Here is a 17,862-nt window from a genome sequence, read left to right on the forward strand (position 1 = left end):
GACACCTGGCCAGTTTGGGAAAGGGCTCATTTCTCCGTGTGATGTTGGCACTTAAAGGTGGGTGGCCAGGAGGGCAGCCGGGGAAGCGAGGGTCCTGGAAGAAGTTCATGGGCTCTTTGGGGTAAAAGGGCTGCCTTCTCGCAGACAAGGACCTGGAGGCCACAAATTCCAACTCAGTAGTGGTAATGAGAGAATGGGACCGTAATGTCTTCGTAGGGTGGCACCCCGGACATGGTATTTACTATCCCAGCACGCAGACGCCTAGACACAAAGTCACCTTCAGGGATCCGCAAAACCAGAGGCTGGCGATCCCTGAGCCTGTCTGGCTGCCGGTCGCCTTTTCTCGCCTCTTTCTTCTTCCGCAACTCTTTCTACTGTGACTCCGTCTTTTCTCTTCTTTTAAATCTCTTCTTTTCTCCAGCTCCCCAGCTCCGTTCGTCTGGCTCACGGTTTTATCTTTGAGCCGGGACCCTCCAGCCTGTCCCCCCTCCCAGAGCTCCCGGCCGCCTCGCCTTCCCCGGCAGCCGCTCCGGCTTCTCCCGCTCCTCTCCCCGCCGCCACCCTCTGGCCGCCGGCCTCCCGGGCTCCAGGAATCGCCCAGCAAGATGCGGGAGGCAGGCGCTTGCAGACGGCGTGGCGAAGCCGGGAGCGGCCAGGAAGCCAGCTTTTCTCCCGCGCCGCCACTGCCATCTCCGGTATTCACGCTCTGCTCGGGGCCAGGCCGGCTCCGCTTGCAAGACTAGCGGTTGAACTGGGAGATGTTGGGTGCTACTTTGTTATTTTTCCTTGCAAAGAGTGGACTGCGGTAAAGGAGTAGGAGAGAAACGCCTACGACCCAGGCAGTTCAGAAACTCGAGTGCTGGCTGCCGGGTGAGCGTTCCCCTGACTGCAGCGATCTGCTTGCCCGAGGGCGAGCCCCAGAGCGCAGGGCCTGGGAGACAGATGGGGGGACAGGGAGAGAGAAAGGCACGGGGAGCAGGGGTGGGGGTGCACAGGGAGAGACAGACCGTAAGAGCGAGAGACTGAGAGCATAATAATTGCGCGGCCGTGTCGTTACCTCTGCGCTGCGACATTAGCGTCCACCACTCCGACATTCCGGACCCAGGACCTGACCGAATCCATCTCGGCGCCCAGCGATTTCTCTTTCAGAGCTGGTCCTCTTCCTAAAGTATCTTGAATCCCAAACATTTAAAAAGTCTGATCCTCTACTGTCGCTTTAAAAGTAAGAGTTACAGCAACACAGTCCTGACTGTTCCCAACGTTGCCAGCAAATCGTCTCCTCCAAAGCAATCCAAGAAAAGGGATCAAGTGCCCAAGTTTGAGTCTTAGGAAAAAAATAAAAATAAAAATAACCCGTCCTTTGCTTCACTGGAGAGGTGCGGACTGATGTAGCCAAAGTTCCGGTTCTTATCCTCCGTAAGTTCAGATCTGCTGCCTCAGCCCCTCCACCCTAGGTCGCTCGCATCCTTCCAGCTGCAGCGCTGCCTCCTGAAAGTGATCACAATTTAGAAGCATCACCTGTTCTGCGAGAAACTGGAAGAAATTGATGGCTGCCTAATCTCTGCCCTTCCTCCAGATCCCCCCTCCCTGCTCCTCCCCACCGTTCCAATTTAGAAAAAAAAAAAAAAAAAATCCCCAACAGGATCAGTTGTAAAAGAAGGGGAAGACCCGGAGCCGAGAGGAGGCGGTGGCTGCGAGCGCCACGGAGCCCGGCTGCAGCCGCGCGCGGTCCCCATGAATGGGTTACTACGGCCCTGGCCGCGGGAGGCGGAGCCGCGGTCCGATAAGGAGTCTCATTTGCATGGACGCGCGGGATTGGCCGGCGCCGGGCAAGCCGGGCCGACGTCCTGAGGCGGCGCGCGCCACGCTCTGCGTTGCCGGGACTCCGGGAGGTGAAAGGGGACAGAAAGCTGCAGGCGTCGAGTGCTTGCACGAACCCCGTGTGCGTGCGCAGGATTGGGGGTCCCCCACACCCTGCACTGACTTAGGGTAGCGGGGCTCTGCAGGCTGGGGACGCAGGGGTTCGGCCTGGCTGAGGGAAGCCTCCCTGAATCTTGCCTCTAGATGTAGGGTTTTGTAGTCTGCCAGGAGGCACGTTCGTTCCCGGGGTTCGGATCTGTGTGCATGCTTGTGAGCGTGGCCACATATGCTTATGTTTTGTGCAAACGTCCCCCAGAGCACCCAGCTCCCTGAACGGCTCCCGCAGGTCTCCTGGAGTTCCATAGTGATATCAGATGTGTGTGGCTTGCACGTTGCTGAGAGTGGAGAACAGTTGAATGAAGGCGGGAGGTGGAGTGGGGTGGACAAGCGAGGCGCAAGTGCTGCTCAAATACAATGCGGGGGAAAACGGTCCAGGAGCTAAGGAAAACACCCGCGGGCGATCGGGCGCGAGCAGCAGTCACACCCGTGTGGAGGAGAGGTTGCTGACAGATCAAGGCGGCCTGAGTGCGCAAGCGGCCGGGCGTAGTCCCGCGGGTCCTCCAGTTCCCTCCCCACCTCTCCGTTCCCGAAGCTACCGGGAGTGGGTGAGAAGGGACGGGGGACTCGCGGAAACTTCGCCCACCACGCGCGGTCGCTACGGTGCTGGCCGCGGGCTGGTGGCCGGGAGGCAGTGGCAGCAGCCTCACCGAACAGCTGAAACCCTAGACGGCTTTTTAGCTGCGCGGGGCTGCTCGAGGTGCCTATTAAACATCCTCCTGGCTGGGTGTCATTTTCTTGCTTCTCCTTTTGTATTCTGATCTGTGCATAGATCTGCTGCTGAAATCTAGAACACCAGCGCGAAAACAGATTTGAAGACAATGAATGCAAATCTGTGCTCAAAGACCATCTGCTGTGGAGGAGACAATCAGCTGTTCGTAGTTCGAGCGATTACGCCCGAGTCTCCCGGCCTCATTACTGGGAGGGCATTTGCGAGCGCCTGGGCTGCGTTCAGGGCACTTTCTCCCCTCTTAAGTCTCAGATTTGAGAGACCAGATCCCTTAGGTGTAGGTGAGCGCTCGCAAATGAACTGCTAGAGTTTGCCGCTAGAGGACACAGCGCCATGCAACTGGTTTGCCTGGGCTGACAGGAAGCTTGCACTTCAAGAAAACTCGGCTCTCTTGAGAAAGGGACTGGTGCGCGCCTCCACCTCCGGGATTGAGCCTAGGAAGCGCTGGTCCGAACTGCGGAGATTCGCTTGAAACCCGATAGGGGGGTAGGGAGTTTGGGGGGCGGGTGCACGGACCGTCTCCGCATAGGCCCCAGGATCCAGGGCCTGGGGTCATTGATTTGGGGGAAGGTAGAGAAGATAAAACCCCCGCCTCTGGGTTGTGTTGACTATGGTACCTGGACCCCAGAGCTCTGGCTCGGTCCTCCCTGTTGGACTAGAAGGGGCGGGAGAGCCATACTGGGCGATTGGGAAATGGATCGGGTGGCTGGTAAAAAGCCAAGTAAGACAGGAGTGTCCAAAGGAAGAAAGGGGCGGGGAGGAAAATTTGTACGGATGAGATTCACTGCCCTGTTTCAACTCGGCAATTCTATGTTACATGCAGGTTTTAAGGAGAATTTCGGTCCCAGCAAAAACTGACCACCCGGAGTCTTCCACCGTCTCTCTTTATAAATCTCTTCAAACCTCAAGCAACTCCCCACCTCCTTCGTCTGGGGTCTGCGCCCAGCGGGGTCAAAGCCTTGAGTTCCTTGGCAGAGAGTGTGGAACAGCCGTGAGCCCTTCAAGACACGCCAATGAGCCCGGTGATTTTTTTTTTTTTCAAGGGGCCTTGGATGGTCTGCACCTTCACGTTGCCCGGAAAGGTGCGCAGGGCACCCGGAGAGGCCTCTGGTCAGCAGTGGGACTGGGCCGAGCCCCAGGTTTACCCCTCAGGCTCAGGTTGGCTGGGGTTAAAGGGCAAAGTCAGGGTCGAGGGCGCCAGCTTTTCTCGGCGGTAACAGCTGCCACCCAAATTATGCCCCCTCAGGAAGCGAATGAATTGTTCCTTTCTCCCAGCTCCCTGCTGCCCGCCCCAAAACAGAAGGGCCGCGCTTGGCGGGCGCCCCTCCTCCCAGCCAACCGCTCCTCCCAGACATTCAAGGGCCACGGTGCTCCTCTGCTGGGAGGCAATTTGGGGGAGCTGTGGTCCCGAACTTTGACAGAGTGGGGCCTCACCACTACTCGCAGGCTGCGCTCAGGGCGCCCCCCGCGACAGTGCTGCTGGGAGCTCCAGGGATGGCTCCCTGTGTGGCTCTCTGAAGGAGCTGAAGTTCATTGTTGGCCAGGCTGGAGTTCCTGCGCGAGCGTGAGGGGACAAGGACTGCCTTGGGCCCAGCGTGGCAGCATTTTGGCCAGTCCAGTTGGGCTTAATTGTGTCTGTGTAGGTTTTGGGGAGGAATGGGCGCAGAGCCCGTCACTCGCGCGAAACATGGGTTGGTTCGGGGAGTGAGCAGCGGCAGCTGCGCCTGGAGGGTCGCTCCCATCTCTCTCGCCCCCAGCTACACGCAAACAAACCTCCTTTTCGATCGTGCAACACAAAACCCGCCCCGAGCCGCGCGGGGGCCCGGCAGGCGCAGCTGCGGCCCCGGGAAGCGGAGTCCCGCGGGGCTGCGGAGCCCACGCGCTTCTCAGGCTCCGGCCAACGAGCTCGGTTCTGCCTCTAGCCCTGGTCAAGAAAAATCCAAAAAGAACACTATGATTAAAATTATTCACAATCTATTTATACAAAACTGGGGGTATCTTTCTTTTACCCTGTCCTCTTCTTCATTTACTCTTCCCAAATGACCCCCACCCCCGTTTTTTCTTTTCGTGTTCCTGTTTCAACCTGTCTGCAACCCAGTGTGATATGTTCGATTTCCTCGTAATTGATTTTAAGCCCCTTTGCCCAGTCTCATCCGGTCCAGTCATCTGGGCGCCAAGTCTCTCCTCCCGATCAGAGGTTCGGAAATTTTACTTAGCAACTGCTCTCCTGGCTGTGTTCCTGTCTGGCGGGACGCTGGGGTGAATTCAGAGATGTCAGAACACACCCCTAAATACGACCTTCACCCCCACTTCCAGACACACACCCCCTAATACGACCTTCACCCCCACTTCCAGACACACACCCCCTGCGCCGAAGCACAGAGCCAGACCAGTAACCGGGGAATTCGATTCACAGGGAGAGCCAGTCTGGGTTTTATAAATGGAAAACGTGGCTGTCCCCGTGGCCTCTCTTCGAACGTGAATTTTACAATTTTGGGTTTTTTATTTTTTAAACTGGAACCTTTACTCTTTGTTCGACTACAAAGAAATAGCTTTACTTGACATATCAGAGATCTGCCAAATATTTAACTCACAATTCTTTATGATTTTAAAAAAATATCTAACTTCATTAACTCTCACACCAAATTGCAACTTTGGCATTTTCTTCTGGTAACTAGATTTGTATGTTCTATAAATGTGAATTCCCTAGAGAGGGTGGGAGAAAAGAAACTATTCATAAAAGCACGACAAATATCTCAGGGGGACTCCGCCGTCACCAAACAGCTCTCTTATAGGACAATTTACGTAAGAAGTGGATTCGCTTCTTTTGTTTTCACATAGTGAAGGAGATTCGAGCGGGAACAGCTGCAGAAATACTGAGTCGTACTGAGTCGTGGAGGAACGTTTTAGAGACACTTGATGTCGGTTGTATCGAGGCCAGTCGGGGCACTGCAGTGAGTTTACCTAAAATAGACTGGAGGAACCAGATTCAACTCTACCCTAACACTTGGCAACTCCAGAAAGTCTTCCTCCTCGTCTTCCTCTCCTCTGCTCCTCCTCCCCCTAGTATTCTCCTTCAGAAATATCCCTCTTTCCCATCCCCTTATTCTGCGTGCAGAAGGAGCGAGGAAGCAAAGCGGAAAGGTCAAGAGAACAAATTCTCGCAGCAGCAGCTTGGGGAGCGCGGGTGTCCACGCGGAAATAGAGGCCTGGGAGGTGTGTATGCTGCGGGGCAGGCTGTCTGGAGAGAGAAGTGATTGATAGCTTCCACGGGAACCTGGGGACCTGATTTCCCAGGTGGGAGGGGTGACTTTCACGTGAAACCCCTGCTGGGGGCCGTGCTGGGGTAAATCGGCTGGTTGCAGCCCCTTTCAGGGAACTGTGCACCAAGGCGGTGGCATCTGTCATCACTACTTAAGGTGCAGTGATGGGGGCAAGTTGACCCGCATTAAAGGGCCTGATCACGCTGGTCTCCGTGAACGGGAAGACCGAGAGGAAGGTACTAACGATCAGAGGCAGGACCTGCCCAAGCCCTTTCTCGCCCTTAAACTTCACAGCAACACTTCAAGTGGAAGTTATTGATTTGTTTGCCCCCAACATGTTACAGATGAGCAAAATGTGGGTGAGAGATGACAAGTGGCATCCCAGCTGCTGAATGGGGAACAAGGATCCTCCCCGTCTTCCACTTCTAATAACAATAGGGTGCAACAGAAGGCCTTCAGAAAGAAAAAGTTAAATGTGAGTGTTTTTCTTTTTTTTCCCCCTGGTTTCTTAGCTCAGTGATAACCGAAGAGCTACTCTGAAATGCACCCCTTTTACTGGCTGTGCCCGCCAGCCGGCAGGGGAAAGCCCGAGGGACCTCCCAGCTCCTTCCCGGCTCGACTCGCGGCGGAGGTGTGAGCGATGTGTTGATTATTCATATTTTTACCAAGCGCACACTCTGCTGCGGCCGGCGCCGGCACATTTCACACGTACAGTGACGTACACACATGCACAAGCGCTCACCGGGCCCGCACGCACGCAGCACCCCGCGCGCCCGGGGCCCTCCTCGGATAAGGGAGGGGTGACAAAAGGCTCCCACTCACTGCCGTCCCCGCCAACGCAGCTGCCTTTTCCTCCAAGCCCCCACAAACACATCCTTGGCTTTCAGATCCAACTTTCTTTTCCATAATATACTAGTCTCAGCGACTCCCGCCTCCTGGATCTGAGGAGGGGGGAGACTTTAGGGGCGGGGGCCAGCTGCAAATACGGTACCATCTAGAATTTCATTCCATTTAGCACTAGGTAACCTCCTCCTCCAACACACACATGTACTCGCACACCACCATGATCACCTCCACCCACACTGGCACACCTCACTCAGGTGGCAAGAGAGAAAATCCAGGAAAGTCATTTGCATAGAGTGCACCGGTTTCAAGACGTCTTTGAGGGTGCAAACTGGACTTCTAATCATGGGATCTCCCCAAACACAGCCCAAGGCCTAGAAATTCCATTTCTGACTCACGGAACCTTCCATCCCCACCCCCCCTCACCTGCCAGCAGCCGGGCAATCATCTCGGGGCGAGTGGGTCCAGGGCGCACGGGACGTGGCACCCGCGGAAACTTTCAGAGCCAGCTGGGAAAACAGAGATCACTCTCCTGGCCAGGCAGCTCCCTACCGCCCTCGAAGGGGTAACACAACTTCCACTTACTCTTTTCTCCCAAAGGAGAGCAGACGGGGGTCACGGGGCTTGGGGTCACCGCTTTCAGACAGTCCCTCCGCGAGGGAAGTACTTAGAGCAACGTTTATAGGGCAATGCTGGCCTCGCCGCGTAGGGATCGCTGGACTAAACGCCCAGAAACCCTCACAAGCCGTGAGGTCCACTTTTCCGCAGACCCAGGTTAGAGGCTGGTATTTACTTATAAGGTCTCTGGCATTTGATCTTACTCCTCTGAACCTGTTTCCTAGCCAGTTAAATGGGAATGTTATTCCTCTGAATTTCAGCTCCCTTACTGGTAAAATGGGAATATTTATTCCCCAGAGCTTTGCTTGCCTTACGGATAAGACAGCTTAGGTGAAAGTGTCTGGCACGCAGTAAGTGTTCAATAAACGCTTGCTTTCCTCCAGCATCTGCAGGTGTAAGATGAGGATGATCACATCTGCTTATGGAATTCACTGGGTCCTGAGTCTCCTATGGGGATGGGTTTCCTCTCCCCCGACCTATACGCTCCTGAGGCAGGGATTCTGACTCGCTTGTCTTTGCAGCTCCTTTGCCTGCCACAGGGACTGGATCGCACAGTGGGTGCTCAGCTTTTTGTTTGCTTTGGAAGCTGTTTGGTGCACACAGGCGTCAGAAGGCACCGTCGGTCACCGAGCGGGGTCTTACCCACGGAGGGAATGCGACTTCATTTGTAGGAGGCTGCGCTGGGGGCTCCGCGGTGCGCGTGGCACTGGGTAGGGCGCACCCCGAACACAAGTGCGGTTCGCTGCGCGGCCGCATGCCGGGATGGATCGCGGAACTCACTAGATAATTGAAGAAGATCGCGAGGAGCTCTGGAATGGGTCTTCTGTTTCTACGACAAACCCGTCGATGAGTGGTTCACAGAGAGCTCAGGGAGCCCCTCCCCGCCCTGCGCCCTCCTTAGGAAGAGACACCGCTCGCCTGACACTACCGGTCTCTGTCTCCCGAGAGCCGAGCTCCCCGAGCGGCGCTTTCCTGAGCCCGCATTAAACGAAGCTGGGAGGAAGGAAAGCTGACGGGCGGAAGAACCGAGACACTGTCAGCGAGGAGGTGGCTAACTGGAGGCTGCGGCGCGCGGCAGAGGGGGGATGGTGTTAAGGGGTGAGGTTCCAAACTTTTCCATTCCGCAGAACTAGAACCCCCTTTAAAACTTGCACCATCTTTTATGCAAAGGCAATGCATGTTTATTGCAGAAAAATATATACAAATAAAAACAAAAGAAATTTATAACCGACTCCAATGGCATCAACATAAACAGCTATTGCTAATATTTGGATGGGTTTTCTCCCAGCCTTTCTTTTAAACAGATTTCTATATACAGTTCTCTAAATGGGAGCATAGACTATATGGCGACTTGTAACCTGTTGGCTCACTTAATATAGCATATTTCCCTATGCCATTAAATATTTTTCTACAGTAACATTTAATATTTGCATAGTATTTCACGATCCATACCACAAATTGTTTGACCAGTCTATTGGATTCGACATTTAAGTTGCTCCTAATTCTTCACTGTTATAAACAACACTATGATGAACATCCTTGTAGCTTAGTTTTTTCAATAACTATGATTCTTTCCTTCAGATAAAGTCCTAGAAGTGAAATTGCAAAATCAAACACTTTGCATGTTTTTACACCTTGATACAGATTGACAATTTGGTCTCTTGAAAGACTAAATGTACAGTTTTGCCAGCGATACCTGAGGTTACCCCTTCTGCCTTCACCCCTCAACCTTCCTGAATCTTTGAAGTTATAGTCTTATTTTAAAAATTTCCCAGTTTGATAGATTGGAAATGTCCTTTGGTATTTGTATTTCGTTTATATTTAGTGAATTTCCAGTAAGGGGAAATTGTTTTTTGTACACTATTTGGCCAGTGTACATCTTTGGGGAGTTAAACATTATTTTATTAAGGACGTTGAATTTTAATTTATCATGTATGTTGAAAATATTTTTTTCCATCTTTGCTTGTTGGTAATTTTATTTATAATTTTTTGGTGGCAGAAATATAGATGTACTTTAGTTACAATGTTTTCGTCTGCAAGTACCAAAATAAGCGACTAACAGCAATTTAAGCAATAAAATCATTTAATTGTCTCACATACCAAGGAGCCTGGAGGTAGATGGCCCCAAGTTAGGTTGCCACAAACAAACCCGGTTCATTTGCTTCGCATGTTGAGCTTCAATCTCACCCTCACTGCCTCCTAGCGGAGGATACAGCAGCAATAGTGGCGCACATTCAAGGCAGGAAGCAAGAGGAACAGAGCCACCAGCAGGTTTGTCCCAGTGGATTGCAAAGTAGAAGCTTTTCCAGAAGCAGTCCTTATGCCTCCTTTGCCATAACTGAGTCATGTGGCCATCCATAGTCAGACGTTTATCTGGGAAAGCAAGTGCCTCCTTTGTGAGGCACTTCAGGGTGGGTTGAGAATGGCAGTTGGATTAGGCAAATAGACAAGCTCCCCTCCCCCCAATTTTTTTTTTTTTTTTTTTTTTTTTTTTTTTTTTTTTTTTTTTTTTACAGAATCTTGCTCTGTCACCCAGACTGGAGTGCAGTGGTGCCATCTCAGCTCACTGCAACCTCCACCTCCGGGGTTCAAGCGATTCTCCTGCCTCAGCCTCCTGAGTAGCTGGGATTATAGTCGTGTGCCACCATGCCTGGGTAATTTTTGCACTTTTTTTTAGTAGAGATGAGATTTCACCATGTTGGCCAGGCTGGTCTCGAACTCCGGACCTCAAGTGATCCGCTCGCCTCAGCCTCCCAAAGTACTGGAATTACAGGCATGAGTCACCGTGCCTGCCTTAGACAAGCCCATTTTATGTCCTGCAATAGGTCTTTAACTTGTATGTAGTCAACTCCACCCATGTTTTTCTTTATAATATCTTTTGTGTATAAAAATAAATTTAGCACCTGTTATGTACCCATAATTAAAAATAAAAAATTTTAAAGCATAATGTGTTCCTTTTGTGTTGTTCACAGGTAATCCTTCCCCATTCCAAGATAAATTAAATATTGATGTATATTTTCTTATTTCTCTATTTTCATTAAAATTTTTGCCCTAAGTAAATAGATTTGTTCATTACGGTCTTGGTTGGTTCCCTTTTCAACAATAAAGACTAAGTTTTAGAAGGCTAATTTAAATAGATTAGCTGTAGATACTGAAAAATCAAAATCTTTTATTTTATTTTATTTTATTTTATTTTTGAGACAGATTCTTGTTCTGTTGCCAATCTTGGCTCACTGCGGCCTCCACCTCCTAGGTTTAAGCGATTCTCGTGCTTCAGCCTCCTGAATGGCTGGGATTACAGGCATGCATCACCACCCAGTTAAATTTTTTATTTTTAGTAGAAACACGGGGTTTCACCATGTTGGCCAGGCTGGTCTTGAACTCCTGGCCTCAAGTGATCCGCTTGCCTCCCAAAGTGCTGAGATTATAGGCATGAGCCACCACCCCCGGCCCCTTTTTATTCAAAATATTTTATGTTTGTTTATCAACTATAGTTCATCTGAAATTTATTTCCATTTACATTAAGAGGTGGAAATCAAACTTCTGTCACTAAACTCTTAGTTGTACCAATAGCATTTATTAAATAATCCTTAATTTCTCTATATATATGTATATATATGTGTGTGTATATATATACACACACACACATACACACACATTATATATATAGAGATTTTTAAATTAGAACAGAAAATTTATGACTCAGTTAGAAACTAGAAAAACCACATGCTTTTTAGTTTATACATTTTATTTTATGTCCTGCAGTAAAACTTGAAGTATTGGCTAGTCTTGGTGGCTGATGTCTGTAATCCTAGCACTTTGGGAGGCCAAATGCAAGAGGATTGCTTGAGCCCAGGAGTTCAAAACCAGCCAGGACAACATCGTGAAAGCGTGTCCCACATAAAAAATAAAAATAATAAAAATAATAAATAAACCCTGTAGTTTATTCATATAGGTCCACCACAAATTTTGTTTGAGTTATTCCTAGGTAGTTTGTGAGTATTTTTTTCTATTATAGTTCCTGATTATTACTGAAATATGGAGAATTTGTTCATTTATTACACACACAGACATTTTTCTTAGCTCTTATTAGTTGTCCTAGTTTCTTAATTGATTCAGTTAGACTTTCCAAGTAGACAATTATATCACCTACTTAATGATAGTTTGGTCTTTTTCTTTCTAGTAAAGTAAACCTGATTTATTTTACCTGTTTAGTTTCATTGGCTAGGATCTCTAATACAATGGCGAAGAGTAGAAGTATCAGAGATACACTTTATTTTGTGTCTGCATATTGTGGATATTTTTATAATGTGTTGTTGATGATTGGTGTCTGATATTATAAAGTACAGATTTATCTCAGGTTACTGAGAACTTTGATTACAAATAGATGTTGAATTGTATCAAATATATTCTTAGCACTTATTAGGGTGATTATAGACTTTTCCTCATCTTTCTATTATTGTTATTAATGATATTAATATATTTAATATTGACATATTTTTGAATTTCTATAATAAGCCCAACATGGTCATTTAACCATTTATGCATTCATTACAAATTTATCAGACACTCACCAGGGACACTGTGGTAAACAACACCAAGTCCACACCCCTAAGAAATTTATATTCCAAGGAAAAAATGATTGATCTGCAGTTTTCTCATGTTAATTCTGTCTTTGTAGGTGTGTTGTGTATTTATTCACCTGACATCCGTCATTTATTCTCATCTCCTCTTCTGTGCCTTTCTGTCCTGGAGATTTACTTCTTTGGTGTTCTGTGGATCATTTTCGAAGGCCCTTCTTGAAGTTTGCCTCTCCAACTCTTCCAACAATTTTACAAACTCCAGCCCCCCTTTTTAAAATCTCTTCTTCTATGATGTTTGGAAGAGTTTCTATTTCTTATGCCAAACTCGAACTAGCGCATCAGATTTAGGTATCGGGGTTATACAAGCTCTGTAAAAATAATTTCTATAATTTTTGTAATATACAAGTTTAGTTTAAATAGCATAGGATCTATATTTTCTTTAAATTAACAGAACTTGGCCAGGCACAGTGGCTCACACCTGTAATCCTAGCACTTTGGGAAGCCGAGATGGGAGGATCTCTAGAGACCAAGAGTTCGAGACCAGCCTGGTCAATATAGAAAGACCGCCCCCCCCACCAGTCTCTATTAAAAAAAAAAAAATTAACAGAACTTTCCCATGGAGCCTTTGATAAATTATCTAATTTATTTGATGGTTAATGATTTATTCAGGTTTTCTATCACTGAGTATATTTGGATAATTTTTATTCTTATATAAAACAATCTATATCATTAATATTTTTAAATGCATTACCTAGAGCTGTACCTTGCATTCTGCTGTAACTTTAATTTTCTGTATCTGAAACAATTTTTCCCATTGCCAGAGTTGAATATTTTCATTTTGCATCCTGTTTTATTTATTTATTTTTAATACTTTAAGTTCTGGGTTATATGTGCAGAATGTGCAGTTTTGTTACATAGGTATACATGTGCCATGGTGGTTTGCTGCACCCATCAATCTGTCACTTACATTAGGTATTTCTCCTAATGTTATCCCTTCCCTAGCCTTCCACCCCCCAATGGACTTGGAACCAACCTAAATGTCCTGTTTTATTTTTTTTCTTCCAGACTTATCTAATTTATACTCCTATCAACAGTGCACCAGAAACTTTGGTATTATCTGACTTTCTAATTTTGGCAGATCTGATGGGAATAAAGATGTATCTTGCTGTTGTTTTAATGTGCATTTCTTTGATTGCTGGTGAAGCTGAGCATCTCTGTAGACGCTTTTTAACCATTTTGCTCTCCCTCCAATTAACCACTTACTGATAGCATTTTTCCACTGGATTTTCAGCCTTGGAGATGGTTGTTGCTGCTGCTTCTGCTGCTATTGATATTGATGATTGGCAGAAGGATTTTATATGTTTACATGTTAATTGTCAGTTTTAGATGTTACAGATATCTCTCAATCTGTCATTTGTCTATAACTTGGTCAGTGCTGTTCTCTGCTGATTAGCAATGCTTTATTTTTATCTGATCAATTCCGTCCACTTTTGTGCTTTGGAATCTTACTTAAGAAGTTTTTCTACACCTCAAAATCACACAAAATATCCTACACTTTTAATTTCATCTTTTACATCCACACGTTTAATTTCATGCACATGAGATTAACTTGCAACATTGTCTAAAATAGTGGTCCAGATTCTGTTTTTTCCATTAAATGAGCTATAATTGAACTATTATACCACCAAATGCTTTATAGCATGGCAGGAAAGAAAATTGTCTCAAATATGGTCTGGGACAGAATTTTCTTTATGTATGTGATATAATTTATAATTCCTTCTGGGAAATAATTAGCATTCTTGTGTGATTTTTTGGTAGACTTTATAGAACTCAAGAGCATCTTCTGCTAAACTGTCAGTCTTGAGAAGGGTCTGATAATAATAACTGGCACTGCCTTGTATTTTTCTACAAACTCCTCTTCCAAGAAAAAAATCTGCAATGGATGGCTCAGGACCTTCTTTCCCCAGGGCAAATCTGAAATAAAGCTTTGACATGAGCTTGTGATAATTTTTTCGGAAAGGGTGCTTTAACAACAGCCTACATAGCCTTCCGCTCTTCTTCTAGACAGAACTGAAGACTGTATGGATGAACCCTCCCCTCCATCCACTTATGCCTGTAATACGTCTTAGAGAAATTCCTTGTTTATTATATGAGAATAGCACCTCTGTCTAGTTTCCAGCAATAATGGGCTTTTAAAAATTATATTTCTCAGTATTTGAGAAGTTTCTTGGAAATGACGTGGATATTATCATTTTTTACAACAGTATCACTGCCTCCATTATAGTTCTGTTTGGTAAAAATTCCCAAGAATTGTCTAGAATCTTTAAGTATTAATTACCAGTATTTTTGCTCTCATTGAAATGACAATTTAAGTTGTTTAAAGTGTTATTTTCCAGTAGTTCTACAATGGTTCATAAAATTGATCTCTTTCTTTAAACTGCCAATTCTCTTTCTACATCTAAGGACTTTGCATATTCAGTGGTCTTCCTACAGAAGGGAGTGAATTTGAATATTAGGGGTGAGCTACTTAACATCTGCATGCTTCACTGTTTTCATCTATAAAACATGATGATGATATATTTTAGCAATTTTTTATTGTTTTTCAGGTAACGGGAGTTGAGATTGAGTCCCAGATGGATTTTTATTCAGATCCTCCAGGCCTTAATGAAAAAAGGATAGGAAGCTTTAGGTTATTATGCATTTTACTTTTCTAGATTTAAGCTCCAATGGCCTATGGAGAACGGGAAGGCAGCTACAACTACAAGCAGCTGTACCAAGGAGCTTCATCTTCATGTCTGAGGGTTTTGGGTTTTTTGGTTGTTGTTTGTTCATTTGTTTGTTTGTTTTGAGATGGAGTCTCACTCTGTCACCCAGAGTGGAGTGCAGTGGCTCAATCTCTACTCACTGCAACCTCCGCCTCCCAGGTTCAAGTGATTCTCATGCCTTAGCCTCCCAAGTAACTGGGACTACAGGTGTGCACCACCATGCCAGACTAATTTTTGTATTTTTAGTAGAGACGGGGTTTCACCATGTTAGCCAGGCTAGTCTAGGACTCCAGACTTCAGGTGATCCACCTGCCTCAGCATCCCAAAGTGCTGGGATTACAGGCATGAGCCACCATGCCCAGCCCATGTCTGAGAGTTTTGTCTTTATGTTTTTTAGGGCAACCTAATGTTAACTGGAACAGTGTTGTTTTATTTAGGGTTCCTCTGCCCTCCTTAGGGCCAATCTCTGTAGCACCCATACCGTGTTTAGGATACATCCCCAAACAGATGAATATTATGCATATCAGGGTAGGCCCTCACCCTGAGCTTCTCCCTATGCCCAGTGCACAGCTGGGAGGCACAGGTAGAACTCAGCTCCCCATGCCATCTCCAGGTCCGTCTGCTCTGAGTTAGGGCATGCTGGTGGAGTGACTCCCACTGGTCCCTGGGTAGCTTCTCATCTGTAGAAAATGCGTGAAATGAAGCAAAGGAAACACCTGTCTAGGCAGACCCTCTCCTTCATTCATTCATGCCTATAATATGTCTTGGAGAAATTGCTTGAAGTTTATGATTTGAGAATGGCACCTTTCTCTAGTTTCCAGCAATAATAGACTTTTTAAAATTACATTCTTTTGGCAATTTCAACAGGAATTTCGAGCATGGGCTCAGAGGATTGGAATCTCATATTCAACTCTGTATTCCCAGCACCTAGTAAAATGCAGCAAGTATAAAGAAAACATCTGTGATGAAGAGATGAATTAGTAGGATGGTCACATAATTTATAGTCAAAATCAGGACCCTTTTGAGAATGAAAGGGGCTATTGGCCAGGTGGGTCAACAGATTAACAGGAGTAAAACAGGACAGTCCAGAAAACCAGGATATATCATCACCCTATGCATAGGGAAACGGAGAAGAAAGAGAAGTGATAGGGCGAAAGAATGATAGAGAAAAAATATGCCTCAGCCAGGTGCAGTGGCTCACATCTGTAACCCCAGCATTTTGGGAGGCCGAGGTGGGTGGATAACTTGAGGTCAGGAGTTCGAGACCATCCTGGCCCACATAGTGAAACCCTGTCTCTACTAAAAATACAAAAATTAGCTGGGTGTGGTGGCATGCGCCTGTAAACCCAGCTACTTGGGAGGCTGAGGCAGGAGAATTGCGTGACCCTGGGAGGCAGAGGTTGCAGTGATCCAAGATCATGCTACTGCACCCCAGCCTGGACAACAGAGCAAGACTCTGTCTCAAAATAATAATAACAATAATACCATGCCTGGATTCCCTGGGAAACCTCAGAGCCAGAGACTGGCATGCAGGAAGTTTACTGTGGACTGCTCTTGTCAACAGTAAATAAGAGAGAGTGAGAGAAGTCAGGTTGGGCACAGGGAGAAGTTAACTGTGATGGGCCAAAGAAAACTGAAATGGGGATGACCCTGCAATGAAATTCCAAATCAAGGCAAAAAGCCTAGACCTTTGTACTCCTGCATCAACTGGTCACAGAATGTGAGCTGACCAGGAGAAGGCAGCTTAACCCTGGGTGAGGCAGCCTCCTTCCATGGAGGTCAGTTCCCTCATAGGGAGGCAGCTGCAGACCTTCAACAGCCAACACACCCAGCACCTGGAACAATGAGTGCTGGGGTCCCAAAGGAGCATTGGGAGGGCCTACTAAAGTGTCCACTACTGTCCACTCCTTGTGCCGTTCGATTACCTCTCTCATGGAGCAAGATCCCCCCCCACCATTCTGGGATTTGGAATGGTCTCCTTCTCAAGGGAAACACAGAAAGAAGAGGAATGAGCCAAACGATAGGTCTGCTGCTACGGCTGGTCTCAAGGCAACAACTGACACACATCATCTCCCTCCATTCTATGCTCCCTCCACCCTCAAATAACATTTCTAATCCCAGCACTTTGGGAGGCCAAGGTGGATGTCTCACTTGAGGTCTGGAGTTCGAGACTAGCCTGACCATGGTGAATGAAATCCCATTTCTACTAAAAATACAAAATTAGCCAGACATGGTGGCACATGCCTGTAATCCCAGCTTCTTGGGAGACTGAGGCAGGAGAATCACTTGGACCTGGGAGGCGGAGATTGCAATGAGCTGAGATCGCACCATTGCACTCTAGCCTGGGCAACAAGAACAAAACTCCATCTCAAAAAAAAAAAAAAAGAGATAAAAACGTTCCTGCTGGTCAGGGGGATGGCAGGGACACCTGTAATCACCTATCACACCTATAATCCTATAAGAGCAGCACTTTGGGAGGCCCAGGCAGGAAGATTGCTTGAGGTCAGGTGTTCAAGACGAGCCTGGGCAACATAGCCAGACCACATCTCTACAAAAATACTTTAAAATTAGCCAAGGTATGGTGGTGCATGCCTGTAGTCCCAGCTACTAGAGAGGGGAAGGCTAGAGCAAGCTTGTGTAACCAGTGGCCCATAGGCCACATGCAGCCCAGGATGGGTTTGAATGTAGCCCAACACAAATTCGTAAACTTTCTTAAAACATTATGATTCTTTTCTTTTTTGCAATTTTTTTTTAGCTTATTAGCTATTATTGGTGTTAGTGTATGTTATGTGTGGCCCAAGACAATTCTTCCAATGTGGCCCAGGGAAGCTAAAAGATTGCACACCCCTGGGCTAGAGGATCTCTTGAGCCCAGGAGTTCTAGACTGCAGTGAGCTATGAGCCACTGAACTTTAGCCTGGGTGACAGGGCAAGGCCCTATCTGGAAAAAAAAAAAGAGCACTAACCCTGCCCTTGAGTAGTTATCCTGTTTGTATCTCTTTCTTCTAATTTCCTTTGGCTATACCACTTCTCTTCCACATATTCCTCAGCCTTATTCCTCATCTCTTCCCTTTTTTTTTTTAA

At 47.1% G+C, this 17,862-nt stretch overlaps 1 protein-coding gene across 1 annotated transcript in view; it reads right to left on the reverse strand.

Annotated features, from left to right (window-relative positions):
- The window catches only part of EBF2 (EBF transcription factor 2), a 203,533-nt gene extending 201,777 nt beyond the window's left edge, over positions 1-1,756 (reverse strand). Inside the window, exon 1 of the mRNA XM_007961970.3 lies at positions 1,058-1,756. Within this exon, the coding sequence (XP_007960161.1) occupies positions 1,058-1,188 (131 nt within the window). The 5' untranslated portion in view covers positions 1,189-1,756. The remainder of the gene's footprint in view (positions 1-1,057) is intronic.
- Between the last annotated feature and the right edge of the window lie 16,106 nt (positions 1,757-17,862).

This window comes from Chlorocebus sabaeus, chromosome 8, assembly GCF_047675955.1.
Source record: "Chlorocebus sabaeus isolate Y175 chromosome 8, mChlSab1.0.hap1, whole genome shotgun sequence".
Lineage (NCBI taxonomy): Eukaryota > Metazoa > Chordata > Mammalia > Primates > Cercopithecidae > Chlorocebus > Chlorocebus sabaeus.